Source organism: Odocoileus virginianus, chromosome 23 (genome assembly GCF_023699985.2).
Source record: "Odocoileus virginianus isolate 20LAN1187 ecotype Illinois chromosome 23, Ovbor_1.2, whole genome shotgun sequence".
Taxonomy (NCBI): domain Eukaryota; kingdom Metazoa; phylum Chordata; class Mammalia; order Artiodactyla; family Cervidae; genus Odocoileus; species Odocoileus virginianus.
In genome coordinates, this window is record NC_069696.1 from 53,387,633 (window position 1) to 53,400,962 (window position 13,330).

Here is a 13,330-nt window from a genome sequence, read left to right on the forward strand (position 1 = left end):
CAAAATGCCAAGGTATAACTCTTTTATAATTAGGGTTTGTAGATTTGTTGTTAAAGTTGATTTCTCATTTCCCAGTTACACAGCCAGACACCACTCTTCTTCAACTAAGCCTTAAATACATAATCCCATTTTCCTGCTCTTTATCTAGTTTATGTTTGTGTACCAAGCAAGGGCTTTGTTTAACTTGTTGCTAAAGTTTCCTTTTTCTGTTTTCTTTCCCCCAATGAAGACCTAGTTTCACTTGCACATTTTTCACAAGCATCAAATAGTGGGTGATCTTTCAAGCTTGAACAGTAACAGTTGTATCGCTGAGAAAGGATTTCTTGTTTCAAATGGTCTAGGTAATGATTTACAACTATTTTTAGTAATTCTCAAAATGACAGTTCCTTGACTTTTTCTGTGTGCAGAAATATTTGCTGGGCTGGCATCTTTCAGACCCTGGGAGGTTCATCCCAATCCTTGCATGTGGGTGCAAGGAAGTGCTCTAAGATTCTTACTCCAGAGGGAACTGACCGGTCCACATCATCTTGTGATGCATGTGAATGTTTGATGAGGTTCCCTAAGTGCCTTTGGTTTCCTGAGTCCTGGAATTTGTGGACCAGGACTAACCTGAGTTGTGTGAAATTACATATAGGCCTTGAGCATTCCAAGACCAAACCTGATAAACTGACTTATAATGATAGTTTAGTTCCTCTAAAGAAAAGTAGCAATAATTTGCAGCAGAATCCGCCTGCAATGCTGGAGGTATATGTAAATATATATATATATATATATATATACACACACACACACACACACACACACACTCACACAAACACATATATATGCTGGATATATATATATATATATATATATATACACACACATACACATATATATATGTAAAACTGAATCATTTTGCTGTGTATAACTGATTATATATATAACTGACATAACATATATATGTATACTGTATACAACTGTATATATATACACAGTTACTGTATACTATATATAACTATATATATACCTGTATACTGTATATAAATACTATATGTAACTGATATATATATATACCTATATATAACTGATTCATTTTGAAACACAATGTTGTAAATCAACTATACTCCAGTAAAAACTTTTTAGTTAAAAAAAAATGACACAAATGAACTTATGTATGAAACAGAAACAGACTCACAGATGTAGAGAACAGACTTGTGGATGCCAAGGGGGTGTGAAGGAGGGAAGGAGTGAGAGTTTGGGGCTAGCAGATACAAGCTATTATATATGGGATGGATAAACAACAAGCTACTTTATAGCACTGGGCACTATATTCATGGTCCTGTGATAAATCATAATGGAACAGAGTATGAAAAAGAAGGTATATATGTATATATATATGCATAACTGAACTACTTTGCTGTATAGCAGAAAGTAATACAACATTGTAAATCAACTATATTTCAATTAAGAAAAAGAATCTTACCTTGTGGAAGTTATTTGATAGAATTTCTATTTTTTTCATGATGATAAGAATGTTGAATTTAAAAGATTTAATAAAAAGCATTGGACTGGAGTATTTCTACCAGAATATATGAAAAATTAGATACTCAGGAGCTAGTATGAAAACACCTCATTCTTATAGGGTAGTGAGTGAAAATTGAATTCCTGCAGCTCTCTAAATATAAGTGCAAAGTTGTCTTTAGCTCTTACCTGGATGTGTGAATAGTTATGTATAGTAAACTCTTAACAACTCCATGGGACTTTATGTATAAACAAGTCCTAGCTTTGTTGTTTAAACAAGTCTTTTCACAAAGAAAAGCCCAAGAAGAAAGGTAACTATAATTCCCCTCATGCTTGGGCATTCCAAGAACAAAACCAATACATTGAAGCTATAATATTAGCTGAGTTTCTATAAAGAAAATCAACAAAAATTTTTGTAACATATTGTACTCTGAGTCAATTCTACCATTAAAAAAATCTATATCCTAGCTAATCCCTAAGAACTAAAAGGACAGCTATAGTTCATTTTCATTAAGCACAAAAACCTTAGTTTATAATACATAGAAACTAAATTTAGCAAGATGGCTCCTTAGGTCTCATGTGATTCATTCACAAGTAGCCTGTGGAACTCCAAGCCCTGAATAATTCCTTTACTTGAATTTTATTTGTGCATAAAGGTCCACAGTGGTCACCTAACACACTTGGATGATGCACATGCGATTCCCAGAGTGCCTCTACCCGTGGAGCTGAGGAAATACATTCCAAGAGAACGAGAAGAAAAAGGAGATCTTGGGTAGAAAACATGACTTTCTCAAGTGTTAGGTCGAGCAGTAGTACCTCAATGTATTGGTTGTAGCTATTTCCACATTTGTTGAACCCTATGATTTATTTGGTCTAGTGGTTATCCCTACTCTCTTCAGTTTAAGTCTGAGTTTGGCAATAAGGAGTTCATGATCTGAGCCACAGTCAGCTCCCGGTCTTGTTTTTGCTGGCTCTATAGAGCTTCTCCATCTTTGGCTGCAAAGAATATAATCAATCTGATTTCGGTGTTGACCATCTGGTGATGTCCATGTGTAGAGTCTTCTCTTGTGTTGTTGGAAGAGGGTGTTTGCTATGACCAGTGCATTCTCTTGGAAAAACTCTATTAGCCTTTGCCCTGCTTCATTCCGTACTCCAAGGCCAAATTTGCCTGTTACTCCAGGTGTTTCTTGACTTCCTACTTTGCATTACAGTCCCCTATAATGAAAAGGACATCTTTCTTGGGTGTTAGTTCTAAAAGGTCTTGTAGGTCTTCATAGAACCATTCAACTTCAGCTTCTTCAGCATTACTGGTTGGGGCATAGGCTTGGATTACCGTGATACTGTATGGTTTGCCTTGAAAATGAACAGAGATCATTCTGTCATTTTTGAGATAAGCTTTAATCAAGATTGCTGGGAAAAATATCAGTAATCTCAGATATGCAAATGACACCACACTTATGGCAGAAAGTGAAGAGAAACTAAAAAGCCTCTTGATGAAAGTGAAAGAGGAGAGTGAAAAAGTTGGTTTAAAGCTGAACATTCAGAAAACTAAGATTATGGCATCTGGTCCCATCACCTCATGGGAAATAGATGGGGAGACAGTGGAAACACTGTCAAACTTTATTTTTTGGGGCTCCAAAATCACTGCAGATGGTGATTGCAGCCATGAAATTAAAAGACGCTTACTCCTTGGAAGGAAAGTTATGGCCAACCTAGATAGTGTATTAAAAAGCAGAGACATTACTTTGCCAACAAAGGTCCGTCTGGTCAAGGCTATGGTTTTTCCAATGGTTATGTATGGATGTGAGAGTTGGACTGTGAAGAAAGCTGAGCGCTGAAAAATTGATGCTTTTGAACTGTGGTGTTGGAGAAGACTCTTGAGAGTCCCTTGGACTGCAAGGAGATCCAGCCAGTCCATCCTGAAGGAGATAAGTCCTGGGTGTTTTTAGGAAGGACTGATGCTGAAGCTGAAACTCCAATACTTTGGCCACCTCATGAGAAGAGCTGACTCATTGGAAAAGATCCTGATGCTGGGAGGGATTGGGGGCAGGAGGAGAAGGGGATGACAGAGGATGAGATGGCTGGATGGCATCACCGACTCGCTGGGCATGAGTTTGAGTAAACTCTGGGAGTTTGTGATGGACAGGGAGGCCTGGCGTGCTGCGATTCATGGGGTTGCAAAGAGTCGGACACGACTATGCGACTGAACTGAACTGAAGGTTTATTTTATTTCTGGACAGTCTAAATACGTCTCATTTTTAGTAGTTCCTTTATCATCGCAGTCAGAATATTTCAGATGTACTGAAATAAACTTTGTTCATAGGTTTTCCCTAACCTCCTAGAACCACAGCTCGGTTAATTTTGTTTCCCTCTTCCTGGGGAGTCTCTTCCCTTCTGCCTGTCAGAAATGCTGCCCAACTTCAACACCCATCTCTAAAGCCGGTCTCTCTCATAAAGTCCTCAGTCACTGTTAATCTCTGGTGATTTCTGCATCTTTTAAATTCCAACATAATTTTCTTTCTTTGGTATTTATTTATTGTCTTGTTTATGCATAATTTTTTTCTATGTAAATCTTTTTTATCCAGCTACATTTTACTGTGCTTGAAGACAGAAATCATGTTTTGTAATGCTTTGTGTATCAAACATTGCCTAATATAGCAACTTTCTCTAGTAGATATTCATTAAATGATTGTAAATGGTTGATATAACTTATTACCTCTGCATTGATTTATCTTTTATACTGTTTCTCAAGAAAAAACAAGCAACACTTAATAGATCCAAGTTTGGGACTCTGTCTCTGAGCTACTTCAAAAAACGTTCGTTTGTACAGTCATGACATCATGTGTCAATAAATTCATTTTGGTACTGGAATTCATGGCAAACTTAGTTATCAGGAAGTATTCCAGATGATTCCAAATACTAATTTTTAGAAATTATTGATGAGATAATACAAAATATTAAAATTCTCATAAAATGCTCAGATCCCAAATAATTCTGTTAGGGGAAGCATACTGATTGAAACATTCCACCTGGCCAGGCACCATAGTAACCATTTGCATAAGTTGTTTTACAACAGGAGGTCCTGGTAAGGAACACAGAACTAATAAGCCTTCACCAACTGGAAGAGTTTGGGAAGGTCAAAAGGAGACACTACATGTTCGACCACCTCCCAGAATCCTTCTCTCTGGCATCCATCTTGGCTGAACAAGGCGCGCACCACCAGGAAGGACTCTGAGTCAGAATGACTGGCTAAAGACAACCCGGAAACTAATCCCATCACCATGACTGCAAGCCACACGGCAGAGCAGTTCTCCTGGGTTCCCTAGCCCTCCTGCTCTCCACCCGGGTGCCCTTCCCAAGAAAATCTCTTGCTTTGTCAGCACATGTGTCTCCTCAGACAGTTCATTTCCGAGTGTTAGACAAGAGCCCAGTTTTGGGTCCTGGAAGGGGTCCCCCTTCCTGCAACAATTCCACTAAAGTGTTTCTCCTTGTGAGAAATACTATTTTAAAAACCCTCAGCTACTCTGAATTATGGGATTAAAAGAAAATGCCCAGTAATTATGACAAAATCTCTTCAACGCCTTAAAAATATACAGATGATGACTGTTCAACTTCTAGAAAACACATTCCAAATAAATGAAGATGTACACAATAGCTACCAGGATATTAATTATAGAATTAAAATATACTGTATAAAAATATTTAAAAGACTAAATAACCAAAATTAGGTGATTGGTCAAATAAACTGTATATTGTACAAGGAAATAATTAAAATGGGTGTTGTACAAAAACATTTAATGACATGGAAAGATCTAAATTTTCTGTATTGAAGATGTATTACTTTTGTGTAAAGAATAAAAAAAATTTGAAGTATTAAAAATTAAATAAATGCCTAGCAATTATCTCAGAATTGCTTATTTGGGTCATGTATCCTGCTGTCAAGAAAATATATATTTTGTAGTTTTTTGAATTAACAGCAGAGACAAACCAAAGAAAGTCTCTCTCATCTTGACGACTAATGTCTTCAAGTGAATGAATGTCATGTGGCTAAAGCCAATCAACGAGATGAGGCTGTGGGAAGAATGTTCTTTCCTAGCATTGTTTGTGCTCTTAGCTCTTACTTTTCTTTGCAGGTCCATGGAAAATGTATGTGTAAGCACAACACAGTGGGCACCCACTGCCAACACTGTGCACCTTTATATAACGACCGCCCCTGGGAGGCAGCTGATGGAAAAACAGGGTCTCCAAATGAGTGCAGAAGTAAGTGCAAAGTCCACGGACTCAAAAGCCTTCTTTGTTAAGTAAACATCTGTAGACTTCTCTTTTGTTGTCTTGAGAAACACAATATTAAGTGATAGGTGACAGATGCTAACAAATGTAGCCCATATCACTGCCCACTGTGACTTCAGCCATTGGAAACAATTACTGATTGCAAAGTCACTGATGTGGCTGTTTTGCCAAGAATGTGTTGCTCATTTGCTGGGACTCTATGTTGAACCTGAGAACCAGTCTTGAGAGTTTGGCATAATAAAACATGGCCAGACACAGAGCAACTGAGGTTTAGAGTTCACAGATACTGAATTATAATAATGAAAATAGGTATCTTGAATTCAGTTCTCAAAACAACCCTATAAAGTCGGTGGTATTAATCCCATATTAGAGATCAGTAAACTGAGGTCCAATAAAATTTTAAGTATCTTGCCAAAGTTAGTAAATGATAGAGTCAGGACTTGATCCCTAGTTTTCAGACTCCAAATTAAATACTTTTTTTCTGGAATACCATAATGCCTGTCTCTTCACTTATACTTTTAAAAACAAATTAGATTTGAAACTATGCCAGTTCACCAAGAATGAGACTAACACTGTCATGGCTAACCTTGGGTTTGAGGTTTGAGGTTAGATAGAAGAGTAAAAAATATGGCAATGTGAACTATTTTTTTCTTTGGAAGCACACATGAAATAGAAATATACATGCACAGAGAAATGCACATGCCCATAGCAGTGTTTATACTGACAAACTTCAATTCTACTAGGGTTTAAAGGCAAATACAGTGGGTAAAATTGTGAGAGGTCTCTTCCCATATGTAGTTTGGAATCATAACTGATTTATTTTAGTTTCACGGAAATGTACAGGATTTCCTCTAAGCATAAATCTTAAATTATCTTATAGCATGCTTTTTAAAGACTATGAATCTGGTCAAAATATCATAACACATCAAGGAAACAATGAAAAACAATAGCAAAAACATTTTCAAATACAGCTGACCTCCAGGAAAAAGTCCAGATCCTTATTCTAAATCAATCAAGATAATCTAAAGAATTTCTCCCAAATTCCTAGAGTGCCATTATGGCCCTTTCCACAGAAACCAGCTGCATATCTAATTACATATAGAACACAGAGACTTGTCTCTTGGTGCTACTGACTATAATCTTAGACATGACTCTGAGAATCTGTTACATAAGACACTTTGCAAGCCTCTCCAATAAGAAAATTAAGGTCTCCTTAGGGGACCGTGTCATACTCAGCAGTACAATAACTGAAGAACGGTACTTCATGAAAGGCAAATCAATCTGTCTGCCAAGTTACTAACCCCTGTTCACCAGAAGTTTCCTTCTAGGTTTGAAGGAAGGTGGGAGGGAGAGAAGGATGAAAGAGAAGGAAGAAAGGAAAGAAACTACTGAGGGCCAGAGGAAACAGGGTGAATAGGGATGGGGAGACTAGAGTTCTTAATATATAAACCTTCTTACACTGTTTTGACTCCTGTATTGTGAAAAGGCATACTATTCAAAAAACTAAATTTTAAAACAATGAAGTGCAGTTGATTTACAATGTTGTGTTAATTTCTGCAGAGTGATTCAATTATACATACATAGGGCTTCCCAGGTGGCATTAGTGGTAAAGAACTCTGCCAGTGCATAAGAGAAACAGGTTTGATCCCTGTGTCGGGAAGATCCCCTGGAGGAGGGAATGGCAACCTATCCCCGTCTTCTTACCTGGGGAATCCCATGGACAGAGGAACCTGGCGGGCTACAGTCTTTAAGGGACGAAAGAGTCGGACACAACTGAAGCAACTTCACACATACACACACACCACGCATGCATTCTTTTTTCCATATTCTTTTCCATTATGGCTTATCAGAGTTTACTGAATGCAGTTCCCTGTGCTATTACAGTAGCACCTCATTGTTTCTCCATCCTACATGTAATAGTTTGCATCTGCTCACCGCAAACCCCCGTCTATCCTATCTCCACCCTCGCACCCCCTGGGCAACCACGAGTCTGTTTTCCACTTACGAATCTGAAAAACCAAATTTTTTAAAAAAATTAACAGTCAGCTTACCCTACTGGTAACTGCCTGAACACTAGAGAAACTGTCATTTTACTTTTAATTCTTTGTTTTTCTCTGATCCTTCTTTCCCCCAGCCTGCAAGTGCAATGGACATGCTGACACCTGTCACTTTGACATTAATGTGTGGGAGGCATCAGGGAATCGTAGTGGTGGTGTCTGCAATGACTGTCAGCACAACACAGAAGGTCAGCACTGCCAGCGATGTAAGCCAGGCTTCTACCGGGACCTCCGAAGACCTTTCTCTGCCCCAGATGCTTGCAAATGTAAGTAAACTCATGTTTATGGGGGAAAAGTTTGATTTACAAAAGAGATGACACTCCATCCTTCATTTGCTCACCCAAGGGAGAGAGGTCATGAAATTCCCAGACAATTCACTCATACACATCAGTTAACTTCATTGATAAGGGGTAAAAATTGTCAGGTGGGCACAGTACAATAGTCATAAAAACAATCTCCTTACTCACTCTCCATGAAGTAAAATTGTCTCCTATAGCACCATATTTTGGAAAACAAGGTGACTAATAACGGAGAAAAAAGAGGGATGAAGTGGAAGCTATATTTAAGATTGTCTTCAGCTCAGTTCAGTCAGTCAGTCGTGTCCAACTCTTTGCGACCCCATGAACTGCAGCATGCCAGGTTTCCCTGTCCATTACCAACTCCCAGAGCTTGCTTAAACTTCTGTCCATCAACTTGGTGATGCCATCCAACCATCTCATCCTCTGTCTTCCCCTTTTCCTCCTGTCTTCAATCTTTCCCAGCATCAGGGTCTTTTCCAATGAGTCAGCTCTTCTCACTAGGTGGCCAAAGTATTGGAGTTTCAGCTTCAGCATCAGTCCTTCCAATGAACATTCAGGACTGATTTCCTTTAGGATTGACTAATTTGATCTCCTTGCAGTCCAAGGGACTCTCAAGAGGCTTCTCCACCACCACAGTTCAAAAGCATTAATTCTTTGGCGCTCAGATTATCTTAAGACCAAATATATGAGTAGGATGCAGACAATAATGGACTCAAACTGATGAAATAAAGAGTGGTTATCTGCACTTGTGTCATTCTTGTTTTCATCTCTGCAGTGAACTTGAACATCTGAAAAATGACAGGTTTTGGTTCCACTGTGAATGCAATCTGTTTGACTCTGCTCTAAGGTACCATGATATCATAAATGAATTTAGAACATAACAATAATCCCTTATGTTCCCCCAAAATACTAAATTATTAAAGAATGGGTTCTGCTTTTTGTTGGCATAAATCCAATAAGAGGTTTTTTTTCAAAGAAAGAGTATAATTTTCAAAGATCTGCCCAGTTAATGAGACATTCTCTGAAACATGACTATGAAGAATGTAGACAGAACTTACGTAAAAGTCCAGTGTGGATGAATAGTTCCTCTAACTACATGAGCATTTACATGTCTATTGACTCAGAGATGATTAGATCACAGAAACCACTCAAGACTGTTAATGGAGATGAATGATCATGCCCTTCCTTTTCCCACTAAGGACTCTACATTCTAGGTCAAAAAACAGAGACAGGAAAGGAACAGTACAATGGGAAACAATCATTTAAAATCTTGAGTTTGTTTTTAATTTAAAGGAAAAATTCTGTTGCTCTTGAAGAAACAGTTTTGACATAAGGCAGGAGATATTTACATGAAATATGAGTGGGCTTACTTGTTACAGGCTTTTTCTCTTAGATAATGAAGGTAGGACGTGGAACAGCTCACTTCCAACATTGAGCCCCAAATTTTGATTTACATCACAATATTTCTCCAAGAATTGTTTTACTCCTGCTTCTTTCTGTACTCAGTTCAGTTCAGTTCAGTCGCTCAGTCGTGTCTGACTCTTTGAGAACCCATGGACTGCAGCTCGCCAGGCTTCCCTGTCCCTCACCAACTCCTGGAGTTTACTGAAATTCATGTCCCTTGAGTCGGTGATGCCATCCAACCATCTCATCCTCTGTTGTCCCCTTCTCTTCCTGCCTTCAATCTTTCCCAGCATCAGGGTCTTTTCAAATGAGTCAGTTCTTCACATCAGGTGGCCAAAGTATTGGAGTTTCAGCTTCAGCATCAGTCCTTCCAATGAATATTCAGGACTGATTTCCTTTAGGATAGATTGGTTGTATCTCCTTGAAACCCAAGGGACTCTCAAGAGTCTTCTCCAACACCACAGTTCAAAAGCATCAATTCTTGGGTGCTCAGCTTTCTTTATAGTCCAACTCTCACATCCATCCACGACTCCTGGAAAAACCATAGCCTTGACTAGACGGACCTTTGTTGGTTTATTTGACCTGAGGCCAAACTGTGGTGGAGGTAATGAAAAGGTCCCATGCATGCACTGCTATACTCAGTGCCGTGAACCCTGCAGCAGGCCACCGCCGACCCATGCCTCCACCAGAGACTCCTGGACACTTATGGGCAAGTCTGGGTTAGTCTCTTGTGGGGTCACTGCTCCTTTCTCCTGGGTCCACACAAGATTCTGTTTGTGCCCTTCGAGTGTCTGTTTCCCCAGTCCTGTGTAAGTTCTAGCGACTCTATGGTGGGTTAATGGCAACCTCCTCCAAGAGGGCTTATGCCATACCCAGCTCTACTGCATCCAGAGCCCCTGTCCCTGCAGCAATCCGCTGCCGACCTGTACCTTCTCAGGAGACATCTAAACACAGTTCTGTCTCAGTCTCCTGGGGTCTCTGGGTCCTGGTGCAGACAAGGTATGTTTGAGCCCTCTGAGTGTCTCTGGCTGGTATGGAATTTGATTCTAAATGCTATTTCTGTACTCAGACTTTCACTTATTTATTTTGTTTGGAGGATAATTGCTTAACAACATTGTGTTGGTTTCTGCTGTAATATAGTGAATTAGCTATAAGTATACACATATACTTGAGCCTCCCTTCTACATGCCCCAACCATCAGCCTTTCATTTTAGTAGGATTCAAACAGATGTAGAATAGAGACTTACCTGCCCCTACAGTTGTGTAGCCCAATGTCGGTTGTTGACCATCTTTGGACGCCAATGTCTTTCTACTCACAAGGCTGTAATGAGAACTTTATAACCTAAAATATGTGGGGTTTAGCAGGTTGCTTGTTGTACAGTAAGTCCTGAAGAAATGAAAAACTAGTATAAACTGTTGTCCTATAAGATCTACTCTTTATTGACTAAAAATACCTTGTATCAAAAATAATTACTTCTTTAAAATCCATAGTACCTTAGGGACTAACATGTAGTTTCCTTAACTCTGTGTGCTCACTGAAGGGTCTGCTTATGAAATTTTTCAGTCTAGAACATATTCAGCTCTAACACCATTTTGTATAGGATATATTTAAATAGATATGTGTATGGGGGTATTTCACATCTTCAGACCACTAGTAAAAATGTCTAAAAGTAAGAATGTATGGACTAACAAGTAGATAAAACAGGAAATTAGTTTACTGCCTTGCATGGCAATGGGCAACATTTTCAGAAAGATACTGTTATAGGGATTGCATTGAATATGTAGATTGCTTTGGGTAGTATAGTCATTTTCACAGTATTGATTCTTCCCACCCCAAAACACAGTATATCTCTCCTTCTGTGTCATCTTTGGTTTCTTTCACCAGTGTCTTATAGTTTTCTGAGTATAGGTCCTTTACTTCTTTAGGTAGGTTTATTCCTAGGTATTTTATTCTTTTTGATGCAATGGTAAATGAGATTGTTTCCTTAATTTGTCTTTGTGATCTTTTACTGTTAGTGTGTAGGAATGCAAAAGATTTCTGTGCATTAATTTTGTATCCTGCAACTTTACCAAATTCATTAATTAGCTCTAGTAGTTTTCTGGTAGTAGCTTTAGGATTTTCTATGTATAGTATCATGTTATCTGCAAACAGTGACATTTTTACTTATTTTTCAACTTGTATAGCTTTTTGCACTATTGGTGGGAATGTAAATTGATACAGTCACTATGAAGAACATTATGAAGGTTCCTTAAAAAACTAAACATAGAACTACCATATGACCCAGCAGTTCTACTCCTGGGCATCTACCCAAAGAAAACCATAATTCAAAAAGACATGGGCACCCCAATATTCACTGCAGCATTATTCACAATAGCCGGGACATGGAAACAACCCAAACATCTACCAACAGAGGAATGGATAAAGGAGATGAGGTACATATATACAATGAAATGTTACTCAGTCATCAAAAGGAATGAAATTGGGTCATTTGGAGAGATGTGGATGAACCTAGAGACTGTCATATAGAGTAAAGTCAGTCAGTCAGAGAAAAGCAGATATTGTATATTAACACATATATGTGGAATCTAGAAAAATGGTATAGATGATCTTATTTGCAAAGCAGAAATAGAGACATAGACATAGAGAACAAATGTATGGATTCCAAAGGGGGAAGAGGGTGGGATGAACTGGGAGGCTGGGACCGACATATATACACTGTTAATACTATATATAAAACACATAAATAATGAGAACATTTTATAGCACAGGGAACACTACCCAGTGCTCTGTGGTGGCCTAAATGGGGAGGAAGTCCCAAACCAGAGGGGCTCTGTATATGTATAGCTGATCCACTTTGCTGTACAGCGGAACTAACACAACATTGTAAAGCAACTATGCTCCAATAAAAACTAATAAAAAATAAATAAAATTAATAAATGAAGTATATAGTATATATGTTAGAAGATGGTAAGTGCTATTAATAATATCACCAAAGAAGTATAAATCAAACAAGTTGAGAAGGATCCGAGGTGCCAGGGGTTTGGAATGAGAAGAGGAGTGACAAGATGCAGTATTATTTTTCACTTTCATTATTTAAGAAATAATTGGCATATAGCACTATATGAGTTTAAGATGTACAGCATAATCATTTGGTATATGTATACTTGTGAAATGATCACCACAGTCTATCACCTCACATAATTATAACTTTTTCCTTACGATGAAAATTTTATAATCTACTCTCTTAGCAACTTTCACATATACAGTATGGTATTAACTGTAGTTATGTTGTACACTATATCCCCAAAACTTACTTATCTTATAACTGGAAGTTTGTTGTTGTTGCTTTTTTGTTTTTTGCCATCTTCACCTGTTTTGCCCTAACAACCCCTCATTTCCCACCTCTAGAAACCACCAGTCTGTTCTCTACTCCTGTAAGTTTGGTTTTTCAGCTTCTCACTGATACAAGTGAGAACATAGAAAAGATGCAGTATTGAATGAGGATAGGCCTCATCACTAAGAAGGTGAGACTTGAGCAAAGAACGGAAGATAGTAAAAAAGTTGGCCAAATATTTAAATGCAGAAGAAAATGTAAGTAGATGGAATACCCAGAGTGAATGTCCTCAGACAGGAAGGTGCTTAATGTGTCAAAATGCAAACAAGGAGGTCAGTGTGGCTGCATCAGAATGGGATTTGGGGGGAAGCAGGCGATAAGACCAGAGGTATGAGGCAAATAATGTGGGCCTATAGGCCACTGAAAGCACGGCAGCTATTAC

At 38.4% G+C, this 13,330-nt stretch overlaps 1 protein-coding gene across 4 annotated transcripts in view; it reads left to right on the plus strand.

The window, feature by feature from the left end:
• Positions 1–13,330, plus strand: part of NTN4 (netrin 4) — a 122,520-nt gene that overhangs the window by 66,005 nt on the left and 43,185 nt on the right. For all 4 annotated transcript variants that reach the window (XM_020908707.2, XM_020908705.2, XM_020908706.2 and 1 more), the window contains 2 exons: positions 5,637–5,763; positions 7,928–8,116. In XM_020908707.2, coding sequence (XP_020764366.1) covers positions 5,637–5,763; positions 7,928–8,116 — 316 coding nt within the window. The remainder of the gene's footprint in view (positions 1–5,636; positions 5,764–7,927; positions 8,117–13,330) is intronic.